At 34.0% G+C, this 19,858-nt stretch overlaps 1 protein-coding gene across 1 annotated transcript; it reads left to right on the top strand.

Annotated features, from left to right (window-relative positions):
• The first annotated feature begins 1,396 nt into the window (after nucleotides 1–1,396).
• LOC130807542 (ubiquitin-like-specific protease 1D) lies at nucleotides 1,397–19,358 on the top strand. The gene is made up of 14 exons (XM_057672792.1): nucleotides 1,397–2,049; nucleotides 3,632–3,683; nucleotides 6,220–6,335; nucleotides 6,424–6,698; nucleotides 8,380–8,425; nucleotides 8,566–8,648; nucleotides 8,736–8,768; nucleotides 8,876–8,971; nucleotides 12,305–12,401; nucleotides 13,841–13,938; nucleotides 15,543–15,665; nucleotides 17,743–17,857; nucleotides 18,555–18,689; nucleotides 18,768–19,358. The coding sequence occupies exons 1-14, from the start codon at nucleotides 1,663–1,665 to the stop codon at nucleotides 18,939–18,941; spliced, it is 1,830 nt and encodes a 609-aa protein (XP_057528775.1). The 5' UTR covers nucleotides 1,397–1,662; the 3' UTR covers nucleotides 18,942–19,358.
• Nucleotides 19,359–19,858: the final 500 nt, after the last annotated feature.

Genomic DNA, 19,858 nt, shown 5'->3' with positions numbered 1-19,858 from the left:
TATTTAAGTTCGTTAATAAAGGTGTATGTTGTGATTTGTAGCGTCATAAATTATTTGAATGTTTAATTGTAATGATTATAAGCGTAAGGTTCAACGTTTATGATTGTTAGTGGTCGAACAAGCTTGCTACAACAACTGTAGAAAAATGGTGCTGCCTTGAAGTGATCCTTCTAGCATTAGCAAATGATTGTATGAGCATTTGCAAACATTACACACATAATGTCTAGTCTAGCCTTGTTGTGCTCTGTCTGATCTCAGTATTACAAAATGTGGTGGCTTGAAGCCTGAAGGGCTCACTTCAACATTTACAAACACTTAGTAGTTCAAAACAAAATGTCCAGCCTTGTAAATGCTCGTCCAAGGAAAGCAAATGCTCATTAGAGCAATTGAAATTATGCTAAATATTGTTCATGGATTATCATGACTAAAATGATTCATATTTCAAGTTTTTAATAAAAATCTAATTTATGTAATAAACTTGACTTTTTAGTTTTCATAGCTTTATTAAAAAGTTTGTAGAGTACTTCTTGTCACCCTATTATATATTGATTATATTATGTAATCAAATTTTAAGACTAGAAAAATATTGAATAAAGATTAATAGCTCTTTAGAGTCGGAATTGTCTTAGTTGGAGCAAGTATCAGGTAAAGAGTTAGAGCTTTATTTTCACCTAGCTCCTCCCGTCACTCAGTCGATCTTGTAATCTGAAAACAAAGATCTATAATATATTAATAATTATCAAGACCAATAATAGACGTATGGTCATGGGTGTGGTGGTTGTGAATCGTGATGGTGTTGGTGCTTTATGGTAGTTGGTGTAAAGCGTGTATTGGCTAAGTGGTCTCTTGCTATCAATGAGCTTACTGCTATGGTATTTGGTATTGAGCTTTGTCATAATGGATTACTCCCTAAGTCCCTAGTATACTTAGAAGGTGGTATCTTAAATGTTATGAAGGGGATTTCAAACAAATTGTTGGGTTGCTCTTCTTATTTTCCGCTTCTGGTTAGGTTGCACTATTTATTACATTTTAAGAGGGTGTGGTTCGTCAAAATGGCAATATCGCTGCATATATAGTGGCTAGATGGAATTTGGGTTCTAAAGGAGAGACTATTTATATGTACCCCTTCATACAAAGTCTTGTATCTTTAGTTTCTCTTAATTTGATATAAATTTTAAGAAATTTTTTATAAATAAAATTTATCAGTATTAAAATCGATTTGACAAATGACTATTAGTTAAAATTATTAGTTGATTTAACGAGTTAAATATCAAACCATTTGTTAGTTATTAAGTGTGAAATTATGAAATATTTAATTTAATTTAGTAGTTATATTCATTTTAAATAAAATGTAAAAAGCTAAAATAAAAAAAAAGTCATAAATCATAAGTGTTTTATTTGAAAACAAACAATTTTTAGGTGTTTTGAGTATCCATGGTCTCCCCTCTAATTCGTTGCAGTGAAATTTCTTCATTGCAATTTGCAAGTTTGCAACAACCTAAGAAAAAACCGGAAAAAATTAATCAGGAGAAAAATAATCAGAAAAAAACAATTTATTTAAAACCCTTGTTTTTTTTTTAAAAAAACCACACTTTTCAGTTTCCACCATTTTCAACTCCTTAAGTTTTCTCTCTCATCCTTACTCTCACTCTAGCATAAAAAATGGAGGTCGAAGCGAACATGGAAATCCCCGTCACCGACAACGGCGAGAAGAAGCGGAATTTCAAGATCGACTTCACTGAGCTTTTTGGCGAAGATCACGATGACGAACCTGAGCAAGAGCTTGTCGTTGTTCCTGATAATCCTCGGCGTCGAAAGTCGAAGAAGGAGAGGAAATTGGAGAAGGAAGATGATCCTCCTTCTGTGTCTAGTTGTGGAGAAGACTTGATTTCGAAGAATGTTCACGACTTGAAATCAACAATTGATAGAATAAATAAAAATTTATCTACATTGTCCGGTAAATTGCCTGATGGTGGTGCTAAGCTCAAGGCTAAATTGCAAGCTTATGAGGATGAATTGAAACGTCGCCAAGATTGCCGTTCTCATGAGGTTTTTTTTTTTTTTTTTGGTTATTTTTTTATACTTTCCTGTCATTTTTTATGCCGAAGGTGCAATTTTGACGACAAATATAAGTAATTGGACATTTTGCTTTCTTAATTGCAACAGTTTTGATTCAGTGGCAGCTAATTTAGGACAAAAGGCTTCATCTTACATGATGTTGTAATCAATTCAATGCATTTTTTAGGATTGGATATATGAATTTGCTACTCTTGGTGTTGTAGCTTTTAATAGTGTGATTTGTTCGTATTTGTGTTGTTAGAGGGGATTTATGGTGATGTAAACGAAGACTTTACGGTTTGCAAACATATTCTTAGACTGCATGCATAATTGAGTGAGGTTTGGGTATGCTTGGTGTTTTTGTTGTTTTTAATCACTACCTATCTTTTCCGATTCTAGTTGCTATGTTAGTGTTAGGACGTTTGCATAGACCTCGCCATATGCTTTTTAGCATTATAAGCATGATAAATATTTTTAATTTTAAAAAGGTGAAGCCGTGAAGAGCTAGCTTTGTTCATCAAGAACAACAATGTCAATTGTTAAAGCCTTAATTTCAAGTCTCAACCGGTTCATAACCGAAACAAATCACGTGAGACATGGTTGCTAACAAAGCAAGAATAGTTAATTCCTATCTTGTTAGGAGGTCTTATTCGAAGTTTTTGGTAGAACAAAAGAGCTACTATGTAGCCTTCTGCAATGTCTGTCTTCTTCCAGGACAAACTAGCTAGTATTTTGCCTGCTCCAATGTTTCCTTTTCTGCTTGTCTATGATGAAAGTTCCTGTGTTTTGCTTCTTCTAATTTGGGTTTCATTTGTTTCATTAATTGTCTAGAGCTTTAGTTGCGTTTTTAGCATGTGGTCTAGCTGCATGAATATAGATGACTCTAATGTTGCTTTTATAATGAGTATTGCCATATTACACCTCAAATTGCTTTGTTGAGGAGTGGCCTTGTTTAAGGAAAATGATATTTCAATCTCCATGCTTGTTTCTGGATACCTAGATTTTCTAATGGTAAATGCTTTTCTTTTTTATGTAAGAAGATGTGGAAGAAGCTTGAATGGTATTGGCATGGTGCATAGAATGCTGTTTGTTTTGTTTTTGGGAAAATTTTCAATAATAAACTAACTTTTGCTTGATCCACTGAAAATTAATTCACCTATTATTTATTTTTAAATAAGTCCACCTATTAGGTGTATTTGCTAAAAATAAACCCACTTGTTTATAGCCATCTTCAACACTTCTTTGTAAGTCAAGCAATAAGGAATAAACGATAGTTGAGTTTATTTTCTGCAATTATACTGAATATGTTGATTTATTTAAAAATAAACAATAGTTGAGTTTATTTTCAGCGGATCGAGTAAATGTTGATTTATTTTTGACAATTTCTCTTCTTATTTTTTTGTAATAATGACCATCTAATTAAGCGTTTGCTTATATATTTGTACCTTTGCTATTTCAATTCATTCACATTCTATTTGTTTCACATTATACTTTGTGGCATAATAAAACATGTTTCATAGAGGATTATATTCAAGGATAAAATCTGATGAAACTTTTTCATTTATGTTTGCAGGTTTCTAATGGATTTGAAAGGCCCATACACCCAGAGAGTTCTAGTACCAATGGTGATGTTATTTTCTTGCGTCCCTCATTTATTTTAATGTTTGTTACAAATTTACGATATCTTTTACATATTTTAATATTGACTCAAGAGGTTCTATGTATTTTTAGAACCAAAATGTTACTCTAAATTTGTTGTTATCAGTTTTTTGGTTTTGATGATGCCTGAATCTTCCTATCATAGTAATGTTTAATTTAAAGCAGAACAGTAGATGAATTGCACAGGAAGCGATGTCACTCTATCATTGATTGCACAATTTTTTTTTATTTTTATTTTTTTTTTTTTGTAATCTTCAGGTAGGGTGTAAGTTGGAAAATTTTGAGCATTTGCTTGTTAGCCTTTTCTTGAACACTTGACCTTTCTGCCTCAAAATTCAATTTTTGACGTCATGGATTCATCTAGAAACCATAGTGCAAAAGTGCGGTAACGGTTGCGATTGCGATAAGCCAATAATGGACACTGTGATTCAGTTATCATAACGCTAAATATCGTCTTTAAGCATGAGAATCCCTTGAAACAGCCCAAAACATGTTTTTCTACCCCTTTTTGATTCGATAAATATTATTTTTAGTTTTTAAAAACCTTTCTAATGCAACTTATGTGATGACAAGTAGTTTAGTACCTATCTACAAAAACAAAGTTTTAACTAGTGGTGAACTAAGTTGAGACTTGAGCCATATTATGGAACACCACTTGAGAAGATGCACAAATATTTTAGAAAACCACTTGGTTTGATGCAAGAACAATCTACTAAAAGAAACTATTCATCTTATAACGACAACTAATATTGAAGAATTTTTTTAATTTTTTATATTGATTTGGAGAAGACATATGATAGAGTAATAAGGGAGGTACTTTGGTGGGCTTTGACGAAGAATTGTTTGCCTTATAAAGTATATCAATATTGTCTAAGATATGTACGCTGAAGTACAAATTACTATTTAACATATTCAGGAGTAACAATAGATTTCTCAGTCGCATTTGGTTTATATTTGTAGCTAGAATAAAATGAGAACAAAACTTCTATAGAAGAAGTTCCATGGTGCATGTTGTTCACTGATGAGATTGTTTAAATGGATGAAACGAGGTGAATGTTAACTTAGAGATGCGGAGAAACATGTTAGAATCAAAATGTTTTAAAGTTTAAACTCAGTCTAAGAAAGAAGACTAGAAAACGCACCAAGCTTAGAAGAGTAAAAAGGAGGCTGAATATTATTTGGGATAGGAACAATGATGAATGATTTGGAGAATTGGGACTTGTAGGAACATATGACAATAGATTCAAATGAATGGAGGAGAATATATATGGATAGTCATTGGAATTTTTTTTCTAATTCTTTGTAGTTTAGTATTAGAAGGGACCAAATAACAAAGTATAACTTTTTCTATTAACGATTTCTCACTTTCTTTTGTTTTGGTTCATGTAACTTATTCCATATATATGGGTTAAGGTTTTCGCATTTGAACGAATGTACACCAATGGTTTTATCTAATAACAAATCAAAATGTGGAAGTGTTGTTTTCAATTGTTAGTGAACTTTCTTAAAAGTTAAAATGCTTGGTTTGGGTGTCCCTTAGACTACTTTCTATCGCGTTATATGGCTGGTGCCAAGTGATAGGTTTTGATTGTGGTCCTGCATGATGGTCTCTAACCATGGCCATTTGATTTTACTTTGCCTTGTAGAAATCAATTGGTCACCTAATGTCCATAGGCCAATGATTTAACATTTTGACACTTAGAGGACCAGAATGCTGGGCCATTATGCTTTGTATGGTTGAACTTTGGTACGGTATCTACTAATAATTCAAATTGAAATAATACCAGGTTTCTTCTTATTTACATAGGCCTCGTGTACCTATATTAGTCATTGCTGTGGTAAAATTCCATGGTTTTGGCCAAAATGAGATATTAGGGTGTTGTACTCATATCTATGTAGGAGTGTCAAGGACCCAAGTCCCAACACGGATGGTAAAGTAAAGATGAGAAACATCCGTCTCTTTCGCTTTATGATTGAAAAATTGAACTGGCGGTTTGTGCCTGTGTGATGATATTATCTGAGGCTGTCCGTACATTGTGCAGCTAAGGCATGTAAAGTTGCATTCTGGCTCATTTTTTCGTGCTTAAAGAAGATGTTCTATTTACAGTTTACCTTTTGTTCTGTGCATGCTCTCTATCATGTACTTAATAATAAAGATTGGGCTAATTGAGTTAGTTTGAATTATTTATTGGCTGCGTTGATGACAATAGTAGTTTGTTTTTAGGACAATGATTTACTTAAATAAATTACACTGCGATGATTCCTGGGTTTGTGATTTGCATACTGTTGATAGTTTTGTTGTCTGTCATGCACATACTTTGTTCCTTTCTGATTCTGTTGGCGAGCTTCTATGCTGATAAAGCATTTATAAATTTTGATTTGCGTTTATATTTATATTAGCTTGCTGTATGAGCTACTTAATTATACTTGCTTGTTTTTGTCTCATTTCCTTTTTAAATATCGTTGGAAAAAGGACTTAGGAAGCATCAAATCCTGTGACAGGTGCGTTAGATGAATCTAAGGGACCAGAAGTATTATCTCAACCCCCATCAATGTCAAACTTTGCCTCCATTTTTTTGAAGAAGCTGGAAAATGGTAGCCCGAAATCAGAACAGAATGTATGGCATCTCTCATGTGACTGCAACTATTTAATCTTTCATGTTGTTTGTTAATTAGTGCTTCCTTTTGAATTGTGCTATTTTGCAGACCAGTAATCAAGCAAGCAATGCACTTGTTGATGAAATTTCATATATTAACCCTTGTGGAAAGTCTAAAAGGAAATCTGTTGAGAAGAATCTAGAAAGTGAAAGGGCAAAACATGGGCTAGGTTCCAAGAATTTTCATGTGTGGAAGCCAGAAGAACGTTCTCCTCATTGCCGTGGAAAATACAAGCGACTAAATGAAATGCTGGCCGGTACATGTTCTTCAATGGGTTCTCTTCCTCATGTTGAGGAAAAGACAAATGGCCTCGCTACTGACAAGTATGTATAGCTATATTGGTTTCTATTGTATGTTGTTTCCATTGTGCTCCATCTTCTCTCCCCGTTTTTAGACTGTTTGACTTCCATGAATCAAAGGAATCATATAATAGTACCTATTAGACTTTTGATGGTAAAGTGCTAAGGAGTTCTTCCCTAATATTTTGGCACCTAAGTTCATTTATCATAGTAAGGGCCAAAGTGCATAAAATATTAATAAATTAGAAATATCAAAAAAGGGGGAAAATACCTGCTCACCTTCACGGACCACCACCCTTATTCGCCCCCACCCACGTGAACACCAACACTCAAGCGGCCACCCACATGACGACCACCACCCACGCAACCACCAAAAACTAACACAACTACCGCTACCAGCATCACTAGCCCACGTCAACACCATTATTGTTGAAACTGCTGTTGGGGAGTGGGTTTCAATGGGTGGAAAACTCGGTGTAAGAGAGGTTTACTGGTTAGGCTAGGGTTTTTAGGAAACAGGATGACTGAGCAAGGGTGGGGCACTGTCGCTGGCAGGCAAAGGGTGGGGGACGGTTTTTAGAGTTGGTAATTGGTATGGAAGGGTTTCAAGCACTTCAAGTGGAAAGATCGTTGGAGAATGGGTATAGGGTGGGCGGAGTTGTCTGACTCGGAGTAAGGATGAGGGTAGTCGCCGGAGCCATGGGAAGGGAATGGAAGGTGGTCGGAGCTAGGAACGATGGGTGATTTTCTCTTTTTTTTGTTCTATTTATTTCTTCATTTCTAATTTAAAAAAATGAAATTGTATAGGTAAGTAGTAGGTTTTTCGGTCTTTTAAAAGCAAATAGGGATCATAGTTGGGACTTTTTAGATATTAATCCAAAGTTGGGACTTTTAAAATCAATTTTAACCAAATTTTATTTATCCAAAGTTGTTTCGCTTACTTATCTGTTAGCAATTGATTTGTTTAAAATTGATACGTATAATAAGGATGGATATGGATGAAATGTAAATAATTTTGTATATTATGTTGGTACTTTTGTTTTGTGTAGCGAACATTCTTGTGGCCTAAGGGCTAATACGAGCTTTAATGTAATAGGCTCACGTGATTTTTGTTGGTTTGTTGTATCTGCTGATATATTATAGTCATTCTTTTACACTGGTGGTTTCCTCTGATGTTCCAGTAACATTTTTCTTCACTTGTTTCAGAGTTGCTTGTTTGTGCACTAATTGCTCTAACTTGTATAATGTTGTATTTAATTTGCTTATGCTTATTGCTTGATTTTCTTGAAGAGAGATAGAGAAGTGTAATTTCTCATTTTGGAAAGTTAAGAGTATATATCACATGTAGTGAACCTTATTTCCCATCTTTGTATGCCTAACCTTTTTAGACAATCAAAATTTTGGGATTTGCAATGAGAGGATCAAATTGCTGGAAGGCTTGAGTTGTCATGCTTAATCTATTTGAGAATAAGATTGATGGTTGATTTGCTTTTTACATGTAGGCTGCAATACTATTTTGACTTTGTATTTTCAGGGGTGGATTTTTTTTTGTTTGCATTCAAATTGCTTTTGGAACTTTACGTTTTGGTGCTTATGGAAATTAAGTTCTGTTTGTATTAACTTGATATGTTACGATTAAGGCTTTGGCATTTTGCATTAACGGTCAACAAAGTGATGATGATAATCTTTTTTAACCTTTCTACAGTGATGACTCTCAAGCTCTGAATTATAATGAATCAAAGAATGAGAAGGTATGTTTCCTGCTTCATATGCCCCTTGTTTCTATTCATATGAAAGCTTTATCCTTGGGAATGCTTGTTTTCACTTATTGCATTTTTTCCACTTGAGAGTTGGAAAATCTATCTAATATATTTATTTCTCTAATTTTAAGGAAGGACACCCAGTGGTTTTGGTGGATGAGGAGGAGCCTGGGTTTATACAGAGAAAACAAGAAGTTAAAGAACTTCCAACTAAGTATGATGATTTTAGCGTATTTTCTGATTTTTTTACATCTTAACTTTTTTGTGTTAATGCTGACGTGATTTTTTTCATCTTGTATAGGCCTAGCGAGGGAAAGATCTATTATCCATCTAGGTATTGCTCTTCATACCTGCACATTCTTTCATTTTTTGCAGGTTTACCTGCTTGAGAAGTTCTTTTTATGCAATAGTTGTGGCTTTGTGCGATTTCCTTTCTTGCAGGGATGATCCTGAATCTCTTGAAATTTTACGCTCAGAACTAAAATGCCTAGAACCTGGGGAGTGCTTGACCTCAACTATCATGAACTTTTATGTAAGGTATGTAAGCTAACACCTCGCCGCAGACAATTAATATAAATTAAAGTCAAATACTCAATGTTTTTATTTTTCAAAATGTTCATTTTAAGAATAAATTTCTCAGAGTAGCCATCTGCTTGGAGATTTTGAAAGGTGGCTAATTTGTGTCTAAGAAAATTCTTGTGGGGCCTTGAATCGCCATGATAGATAAACATTAAATCTATAATCTACCCACCTTTGCTTTTAAAGGCACACCCGATAGGGTTTTAATTTTATCGCAAGTGCACGGTGTACGTGTAATTAACAGGTCGAACACGAGGAAGCTTAGATCCATAATTTTACCTTATTCAAATTATTACGTGATGAGGAACAAAATCTGGAAAATTGATATCTAAAACTACTAAAAACTTTAGTTGATTGAGTCCAAAATATACGGTTAAAAGTCTAGGATATCGGGATTCACCTGATTCTAATGTAGATTAAAAGTGATCTTATTAATCTAGAACTTTCGTAATATTGGTTGAATTAATGGGAATTTAACCTCAATATACCTCGAACGTAAATGACTCCTAATCTCAAATTTCTATTATATTGACCAGGTTAATCAAGATATATAATTCAAGGTTTATTTAGTACAATGTTAATCAAGAATCCACAGTTCTATAATTACTTCATATCAATACCAATCCATACTTGAATTGGGATAAATCCCTCTATCCTGGATATGAAATTACTCACTAGACATAATAATAAGCTCTAAACATGCAATATTCTAGACACATTAAATAACATATATTAAATTAAAAATTACTAAACTAAGGAAGATGTATTATGAAAAAAAATAATGAATAATATATAAATTAGAAACTTACTAGGAATACTGGCCGATGAACTTTTATTGAACTTGGGAAAAATAACTAATTTAAAATTTTAAACTAGGAAAATTGACAGCAATTGGAACAGGAAAATCTAAAACAGAACTAGAAAAACAGGTAAATATAGCTAAGAATGGTATGCTAAACCCTAAACCTAAATCCTCTATTTATAGAGGTAGGTCTTGGAAACAATCCTCCTAATAACCTAGATCTTGACCTAGAATAATAATAAAAATAAATAAGGATATTAAATTTAAAATCTACTTGAATTGTGGAACTGACCGGTCCAACTTCCAGGAACAATGCGGCGAGTCGCTACCTAGGAAGCGACTACTCGTCACCTGGCTTCTATGGGGTGAGTCCTGGCTTGGATGATGATGCCTGGCGGCGACTTGCCGCCTAACTACTGTCCTTGAGCCTGCTTCTTCTTCACTTGTTAGAGGCTGTAGGCTATTTCTCCAGAAATTCACCCTCTTATAACTCTATGGTCTGAAACTATGATTGCCATAGTTTCTCCTATTTCACCTCAAAACACAACAAAATTTGTATATTATGATCATTTGATGAATTTACACAAATACATCTCCAAATTATGCAAAAAATGGACTAATACTACATGAAAAAGGAGTGTAAATGCTATGAATAAGTGCAAATAATTGCACTTATCAACACCTCCTTTGCTACTAATTTACATTTAATTTGGAAAAAATTTTCTTGTTTAAGGTTAGGGCATTATATTGGTAATTTTTTTTGTTTAAGGACAACTTTATCCTTTCAATTACAAAGATGTTGTTTCTGATTCCACAACTTCACATAAAATAGGTATAACAAATGTTTTAATAACTATAGTTCATGATAATTCAAATAAAAAAAAAAAAAATCAGCTGCTCTCTCACTATGGTTGAAATAAAATCTGGTTGTTTGTGATTGTGAAATCTTACTTTTGTAAATCTATATATCATGTCTTTAACTTCTTCTCTTCTTTCCTTGGATTGATAGAGAAAATCTCTCATTTTAGCATCTGTGGTCTTGCATAGCTTTGAATAGCTAATACGATCTATTCTGTAATTTGCAAGTACAAAAATGGTTGTTGTTTATGATCTGCCTCTTAACCCATGTTAGGAGCCATTTATGATGTTCTCCGTTGTTGCATAGCTGTACTAGGCATTTCAATTTGAACTTGTCACAATCCATATCCATATTACGCTTTTGAATTGGTTCACATGTTTTCAAATTGGGAATATATATATATTTTTTATCTTTGTTAATCTTGTCCTTTTTTTTTTTTTTTTGTTTCTTTGAACATATTGTTTGGGTAATGCTTCTGTAAACTTCTTATTTTTTTGAAAATAAAGGGAGTATAAAAGGTAATATTCTAGCCATTAGGGGAGTTGTAGATGTTCAGTGAAAATATAGTCTGATCAAAATGAGGTCTAGCTCAAGTGATTTTATTGGCAGGATATGTTGACATGATCTGAAATGCATAAGATGACACATGTTTTTGGTGGATGACACAAGGAGCTAGGAAATATAAGTGGATAGTTGATCCTGGCATACTGTTATCTTATGAATGTGATAGGCATATGTGTGGCAAAATAGAGCAAAGGGAAAAAAAGTGTATTATGCAATAAGCTTCTACAACAATGCAATAAGCTTTTAAAGGGAATGCTTTTATATTTCTGTTATTTTGCAATTAATGAGTTTGTTATCCTCATAGTTTGTTAAGAGGGAATCTTTTTGGTTATGCTTACGTAGTATGTAAGCAAGGGAAAGGGGAAGGGAGAATTACGTTGAGATTTGTTGAGTGATAATTTACTGTTGGAGCTTGAATATGCTCGAAATACATGCTTTTACTCTATCATGTAATACAACATCATCTTCTTCCTCTACATTTTTTACATTTATGCTTTAACTTTACAATATTCATATTCTGTGCAATGTTAGAATTACAGGATCACGCACAACCCCTACAATAACATATCCATTCCACCACCATGGAAGCCACCTCTGGCATAACATGTTATTATAAATCAGAGTCCAGACTCCTTAAGAGTTGTGATCCAACTAGACGATGGCGAGAAGAGCTACTAGGATCATCATTTCTTTCATAGTCTGCAATGGTTTTGAGTTGTAATAATTACCTCAAGGACGGGAATTTTGTTTTTCTTTTTGTTCAGTGCACATATAAACTACATATCAGGTAGAAGTAACATAAAACCTGATGCTAGAACAGTCACAATGTTGGATTTAAGTTTGAGAAAAATTATGAGAATTACAAGAAGTCACTTCCACAACTGTGATTGTTAATACTATCGGAACCATAACCGACATTTTTTGTGAAGAGATTTTTGAAATCGAAACAAGTTTTTGCAAGCATTTTATTTCTTGTCTTGGACATATTTTCTTTTTGATCAAAGTTTTCTCACTAAAGATGACTTGCGAGGTCGACAGTTGTCTAACTTCCTGTTCAACCCTATAGATATCTCCAGGAATATTGCTCACAACCTGATTTGTTGGATTCCTACTTTTTCAATACATACTTTTACTGCAAGCTCCAAGAAGCTGTAGCATACCAGGTATTTCCTAAGTTCTACCTCTCCTTGTCTCCGGAGAATGATAGCCATGAGTCCTTTTCCTCTGATGATGATGTTTGGGATTTGATGCTTTATCAATGTGAAATTGAGTGAAATCATGTGATGTTCATCATACTATTTTCTTGACCGAGCTATTTCATTTTAAAATGTTTTTAGTGTAGTTTACTTTGCATGCCCTTCATTACAGTTTGGGGTAAAATTAATACAACTATTGTATTATTTTTCCTTTTTGGCTAATTTTGTACATTGGCCAATAGCAAAGGTCTTAATTAAGGATATTATTACCGCGCTGTGATAAGGTGATGTTCGCCATTTTGGCTAATTTCATCCTGTTATGTTCCCCCCCCGCCCCCCCGCGTGTTCTTTTGCCAATTTTTTTTCCTGGGGGTAGGAATGGGAGATGTTGGCTGTGTACAGACTCGGATTTTTATGTGTTTTTACTTTCCCCCACTGTGTTCAAGTCTGAATGCGCATTGGAACTTTAGAAGGGGAGGGGGGAGGATGTGATTTGTTGTTTTTTCTCCTAAGTTGTTGTCTTGTTTTCTTTCTTTGTGAAGATTGAAAGAGAGTCACTAGAGTTGCCTTTCTATAGAGATCAATATATAATAAAGATCCATTACATTGTGTGCAGAAGCTTGTGGAGTTTTCTTTTAATACTACTAAATTTTTGACCAACAGATAGTTTACACAAAATTATAAAAGTATTTGGGAAATTTAGTTAATAGTTGAAAGTTTATGCTAAATATTAATCTGATGATAGGACACATAATTTTATCGAACTTTGGTATAAATAACTAAAGTGATTGCAAACTTGTGGAGTTCACTAAAAAAGCTTCTAAAAACTGTGTATGGAGGTTTTGAGCCACTGGGTTTGCCAGCTTTCAGTTTACCATACCAATACTATTTCATATGCAAATAGATTGATTCTTCAATCTCCATGTATGCATAAGGTTTGAATTTGTGAACCCTAGACTGATAACTAACTATGAAAGGAATTGAGTGATTTCTTAAAAAGTTTGCTTGATACCTAAGAAATCCAAAACTCAATCAATCTTCTTGCTTATGCTACTCTCTCCTGCAAGTTAGCCACGCAAAGACTCTTTTTCATGAAATAAAATTAAGACTTACCTTGTTTGTTGGTTTGTATATAAACATAAACAAGGAGTTCTTCTAATTTGTTTAGGAGTAGTAAGACACCACTTCCATTGCATTCCATGCGTTGGTAATAATATCCTTGCCTACCAATATGAGAAAAGAAAGTGCAAATAGTTATACATTAAATGAGTAGCATAATCTATGAAGTTGAAAATTGGGTGCTCTAATCTGCATTGATTATTCAGTTGTTCTTATCGAACTACTGATGCTATATTCACTATCTATTATAAGTAAAGCTGATATTTCTGCTTTCTTGTGAATTGCAGAAGAGTGACAAAGAAGCTTTTTTTATGAAGTTTAGAAGGTGGTGGAAAGGTGTCAATATATTTCAGAAGGCATACATTTTTCTTCCAATAAATGAAAAGTAAGTTCATTTTTTTGATATTTGGAGTTCTTCCAATAAATGTATAGTAAGACTGTAAGACACTCTTTATTATCATATTTTATTGTTTCTAGTTCACTGGTTTGGAGCTAGTCCCCAATTAATATGCTGTTTCTTTAGTGTTGCATATAGGATTTGTATTTGACTATATTGCATCGTTTTTTAAAATATTTTAAATTGGGTAATGATTTAGCACCTTGTTGATGTCCCTCTTTTTTGAGGCTTCAAATTAGTGTATGCGATTTACTTTTTGCAAACAGTTCACCTTTTCTGACATGATGTTTTTTTGAATTTTTTGCTAGTATTGTAGCCTTCTAAAAGGGAAATTTCTTAATAACCCTTGTTTTCCAATCTGAATAGGATTGTGCTGATTTAACGAAGGACCCTTCTGTTTATTTTGAAGCGACTTTCATCTTTAGAAATGGATGTTCTAGAACTTGGTCTTAGCCATCTAAACCTCTCTTTACTCTGCAATTTCTGAGATCTTCTCGCTGTGGTGTGCTTGATTATAACATGGAATCTTGTGTTTTAATGCACTATCATAGCTGATAGCACTAACCATTGGCAATCTGATCCTTTCTACGGTTGTTTGGAACTCACGATTTTGTGTTCTAAGCATGTTTCAAATAGTTTATATTTGACGAATGGTCAAAGATGCAAATTGCAAGAAAAATACATACTTGACAACAGAGCTTTTTTGTTCCAGGCTGCCTCGATACTCGTTTCACTAGACAGGTCATCTATTTTGTGTACACAAAAATATTAGTTTAAGGATGTTTATTATGCTTCAGCCTTCGACACAATAATGTCAATGTACAAATGAGCATCAAACACCATGTATTTGTAAACAAGGTTGTTTTTCAGGTTTAGGCAATCATTGAGTTGGCTAAAGCTTTCAGCTGAAGTTTCTTTGTGTCTGATTTGGTATTAGTTATTTAGCTTTTATATATACTTGGGTGCTTACAATTACTCTTCATGATAGAGAAAAGGGATTAGGGTACTTTATTTTGCTGGTGCTGGTGCTGGTGCTTAATCTCTGTAATTTTTCCTTTTTTCTTTACGTTAACATATGTGCAACATTTAGGAACTTTTCACCCCTTGGAAAGGAATGGAATGGGCTCTTAGTTTTACTTGCTTTTTTATGTTGAATTGTTTGAAACTAAAGAATGACAGTATACAGCTTCTTTTCGTGATTCAGTAGCTTTGGGTGTGTGCGCTACTAGTTACAAGTAATGCATTTCGTTTTTTGAGAAGGATGCTTTATTAAGATTTAAAATCCCATATCCAGTTAAATCTTGATTCTTGAGTCAATGCAAAGTGCAAACATGCATAGTTTTGCTTTGTGCTGTTACATAATTCAATAAATTTTAGATCTTAAAAAGTTTCATGAACACCAATTCCTTGAGAATAGTTTACTGATAAGTAAAATGCTTTCCTGCAAACTTGTGAAATTTATTAGAGATGATTTTTTTTTCTGTGATATCCTCTTTCCCATCCATGCCTGTCCCCTGCTTCCTTGTCCCTAGTAACAAGTAAATTAATTTTAAGCCCATTTATGTAAATGTGTATTTTTCTCTTGTCTGCAGTAACCATTGGAGCTTGGTGATAATATGCATCCCTGACGAGGAAGGTGAATCTGGACTGACCTTACTTCATCTAGATTCCTTGGGCTGGCACTGTAGTGCTTCGATTTTTGATAACATCAAGAGGTGAAGTAGCTCAGCTATGCAGATATGGTGCCATTCGTAATTTCACTTTATTATTTTCAAATGTCTGTTTTGCTAGTTTGTGAATGTCACATCACTGTGTCTAAAGAAGCTTTGGGATGCTGGCATTTAGCATTTGATTTTCCCAGTCATGTATGCTGGCTGCTATCTGGGGAAGGGGTATTGCTTCCTGCTCTGCCTGTGTTGTTTAAAAGTTTGGACTATCAAATGTTTCCACTCAGAAAAGCTGTGTAATCTCTAATAATGAGTGTTCCAAAGGCTTGCTATAGAAATTAGAAAGAGAATATTGGAGAATGGGGAAAGTAGGATAAACTGTAGGAAATAATGTGTTATAGTTCATAAGGGGAATTTGCAGTTATAAAATGTGGAGCAAAGAGAAATCACAAAAAATACTAATAGAAGTGTTCTTATCATTGTAACTCATTCCAAGATTAAAACTTCCATTTGCGATGCTGTAGTCCAGTGGCAGACCTAGGATTTTCAAATTGGAGGTGAAATATTAGATTACCTAATTTATTTCTTGAGTCAATGTTTTAACAATTGGAGATCCATTACCTAAGGTTAGGGTAGCATTAATGCTGTAATGCACGTATACTATAAATACTATTCAAAACTATTCTAGTGAAGTATATTTTGTGTATGCTTAATTTATGTTTCAAAGTGAGGAAATTTTATTTTGGGAAGAGAAACTTCTTAATGAAGAAATAATAGTGTTCTCCAAAATTTGTGGATTGGGAAAAAGTAGTATATGAATTTTGAACGCTGGTAGCAAAAGAAAAATAGCTTATGGTAGTAGTTACAGAGCAGAAGTACACATAAGCCAGAAGATATCTTTTTTTTTGTGGCTCTTTTTCTATTTGGGGAGTGGGGATTGTAGAGCTGCTAAGCGAATTGCATCTCAAATATATGTCCAGTGTAGTGTTACATAATTTGCCATCTATTTTGTGTTTTGATTTTTGAATTCATGATTTGTTAAAATTGGCCCAAAAATAGCCTAAAAATAGCCCATAACCGATCATTATTCGCTTTTCCGCTTTGCGATTCGCGAGAAATTAATGAATCATGTGACATTAGTCCAATCTGAGAACTCTATAGGCTTTGGTTGGGTGCTGCTGGGCCTTACTCTCGATCATAAGGTCTAAAGTACCCTTTCTTGTTCAAACACACATGGATCTTTGCAGATTAATAACGTCTGTACTTTGAAATGTTTATGAATGCAACTATTAGTATTTTCTAGCAACATGCTTTGACTAGAAAAGCCTCTTTCAACTTTACTATTATCTTTTGCGGAGGGAAAGAGGACAAGTGGTTGATTTTTGCATTCTAAAGTAGGAGCTTAGATGAGAAAAAGGTAGGCGCAAGATGATCTGGATAACCTGGTGAATAATAATATGAAAATTTAAGATTTAATTCGATGATAGATGTATAGTGAATGGAAGAAAATATATGTAGATGATCATTGGAATTGGTTTTGTTAGATACAGATTAGTGTTAGAATTAATTAATAGTATTAGATAGGGCAAAATAATCTTTATTAGCAACAATTTCCTAATTTGTCATAATTTATATACCCGTCCCTATATTGTTAGGAATAAAGCTTTGGTATTGTTGACGTGGGTGCTTCTTGAGAAGGGGTGAAAGATAGTAGGCTTATTAGTTATTAGATATTTTCAAGACCCAGTTTGTGATGCCTTTTCATGAAGCTCTTTGGAGTTGCTCTTTTCAACTTCATGAAGCCTTCTCTTTAGCAAAGATGTTAGTCATATGAGCATTTTCACATGATCTTTCAAATTTCAGAAGGTGCATTATTAGATTCAAAAAATCAAAGTTATTCAACTTGTGCACTCGCATAGCCATAGATTTAGATGGGCTAAGATAATTCACAAGGGGATAACAGATTATGATACTTTATACAAAGACAATACTAATGTCTGACAGGTATAACCTTATTTGAACAAATCAACTTTGATTCTTAAAACTTGAAATACTGTTGCTCTAAACCCTTGCCAATAGATTTGATACTGGCTGAAATTTTACTCTCGTGTTATATTTTCTTCAGTTTGTTGGTAAATGAGTGGAAGATTCTAAATGAAGATGTTGGTGCCGTTGATATTCCTGTACCTGATAGAATTTGGAGAAATCTTCCTCGTAGAATAGACCAGAAAATTGTTACGGTAATTACCTTTTCTTTATTTATAATTTAATGGGGGATGAGGGTAAAGCTGGTAGGTGTTTTCATTTCAATTTACACATGTTTTGTTACACTTTTTTTGATTGATCTATTCTCATTTTTCATGCTGGGCTTTATATCTGTTTTTTGTATTTGAACTAAGCTAACCGTAGCTGCCTCCAATCTTTTGGGAGTAAGGCTCTTTAACATTTTTTGCTGTAAACTGAAGCTAACTCTTTTTTTTTTCTTGTTTTCATGTGATTGCTTTCCTCCCATTAATGACATTTAAATTTGAGTCCATTCTTGAACCTGAGTCTTCTGTTTGAATTTTCCCCCTCTCAAGTCAGCATTACATATTATAAATTCTTATTCCTGTATTTTTAAACAAGTTGTAAAGAAGATTCGTAAAATCAGCTGGACATACCATAACCAGTTAATTTGATTTAATTGATTAAGAAAATTCGTTAAATCAGCTATTGAAGCGAGGCCCTTCTTTATTGGCTATGTTTAAAGTCAAAAGCTAAAAGCCAATGAATATCTGGCTCTAACGATCTCAACCACATGGAGCTTTGACATTAGATTAAAGTTGATTATCTGGACCCTCCCTAGGTAGTCTTTCGGGGTTGATACTGGGTGGTTACATCTGTTCATCTAGAACTTTGACATTTGATTCTCTTCTGCCTACTTCCATGCCAACACAGGTTCCCCGGCAGACTAATGATTACGATTGCGGTCTCTTTGTATTATACTACATGGAGCGCTTTATTCAGGACGCACCTAGGAGACTGATGAAGCAAGACTTATCCATGATACGTCGTACCTGTAACGGATCTTTGGTGGGTTATCAGGCTCACGGTAATCTTTTTGCTAATTTTGTATAGATTTGTTCACATGCTTTTATTATTCTATTTCAGTTTGGCAAGAACTGGTTCAAACCTCAAGAAGCTTCAAAATTGAGAGGGAAAATAAAAAGGATACTCCAGGACGAATTTCACAAGGCACTAAAACAGGACGATTGGACCTGGGAGCCTGTTTGTTTGTCTGCAAATGCTGCAACAGCAAAAAGTATAGACGGTTCTGAAACTTGATGATAGGTGAAACATTGTCCTCTATCCCTATATTTTGTAGAGACTAACTACTGCAGAATGTAGACCTCTCTCGCCACATTTGTGTAGCACCAACGAGGGCACAGATGCATAGAAGCTGCACATACATTTTCGAGTTAGCTATGTATAGACTAGAGTTAGGTCTGGACCCATCGTTACATTTAAGGAAAACTTACTGGGCAGCCGTTGTTTGGTTTTAAAAAGGAAAGAGTCGTTTTCAAGTCTGTCTTGCCCATTGTACATAATTGGGGCGGATTTCTGTAATTAACAATGGTGCCTTTGAAAGTCATCCTAGACCCTCCTTTTCCAAATGTATCAACCATGTCCGTGTGCTTGATGATTATGTATAAAAACCTTGTTTGGAGCTAGAGTTGAATAAAATTGGTTTTCCCTGCTACCCTTTATCTGTAGAGCGTTGCTTCTCTATCTTGTGTGGCTAATATCTGCTTTTGAGCTTAAGCATTAGTGTGTCTATTCTCGACAGCGCTAAAGATATAGTTTATTGATTTTAGATTATTGTGTTAGTATGCGTAAATGGATCATTAAATCATATGCTCTTATTTTGTGAATTACATATGATATTCATTGTCAAGGGTCAATCGGTAACAACCATTTTTAATTCTAGAGGATAAGGTTATGTATAGTCAATTGTAAGGTCCTCTTAATCCGTCTCGATGAGAACTCTAATGGCTTTAGGGTAATGATTGTTGAGCTTAAGTATTACTTCCACAATCTCCCTTCATTTTGCAACATTTCACTTTTAAGTGATACTTTAACAAATTTAGTTTAACTTACAATTAATTTAATTTAATTCGATTCAAATAAATTATTAGTAATCATATAGTAGATAATGAAGCATGTCTTTAACATCTAACCATAACATTCGGCCGAGTAATTGT

This window comes from Amaranthus tricolor, chromosome 3 (assembly GCF_026212465.1).
Source record: "Amaranthus tricolor cultivar Red isolate AtriRed21 chromosome 3, ASM2621246v1, whole genome shotgun sequence".
Classification (NCBI taxonomy): domain Eukaryota; kingdom Viridiplantae; phylum Streptophyta; class Magnoliopsida; order Caryophyllales; family Amaranthaceae; genus Amaranthus; species Amaranthus tricolor.
The sequence above is the reverse complement of the archived record's forward strand: the minus strand, read 5'-3'. Positions and strand labels throughout refer to the sequence as shown.

What these genes read in the sequence shown, in the direction of transcription:
- LOC130807542 (XM_057672792.1), top strand. Translation starts at nt 1,663, where the DNA reads ATGGAGGTCGAAGCGAACATGGAAATCCCCGTCACCGACAACGGCGAG. An exon ending in AAGATTGCCGTTCTCATGAG is followed by an intron (nt 2,050 to 3,631) that starts GTTTTTTTTTTT and finishes TTATGTTTGCAG; the next exon opens with GTTTCTAATGGATTTGAAAG. An exon ending in AAGATCTATTATCCATCTAG is followed by an intron (nt 8,769 to 8,875) that starts GTATTGCTCTTC and finishes CCTTTCTTGCAG; the next exon opens with GGATGATCCTGAATCTCTTG.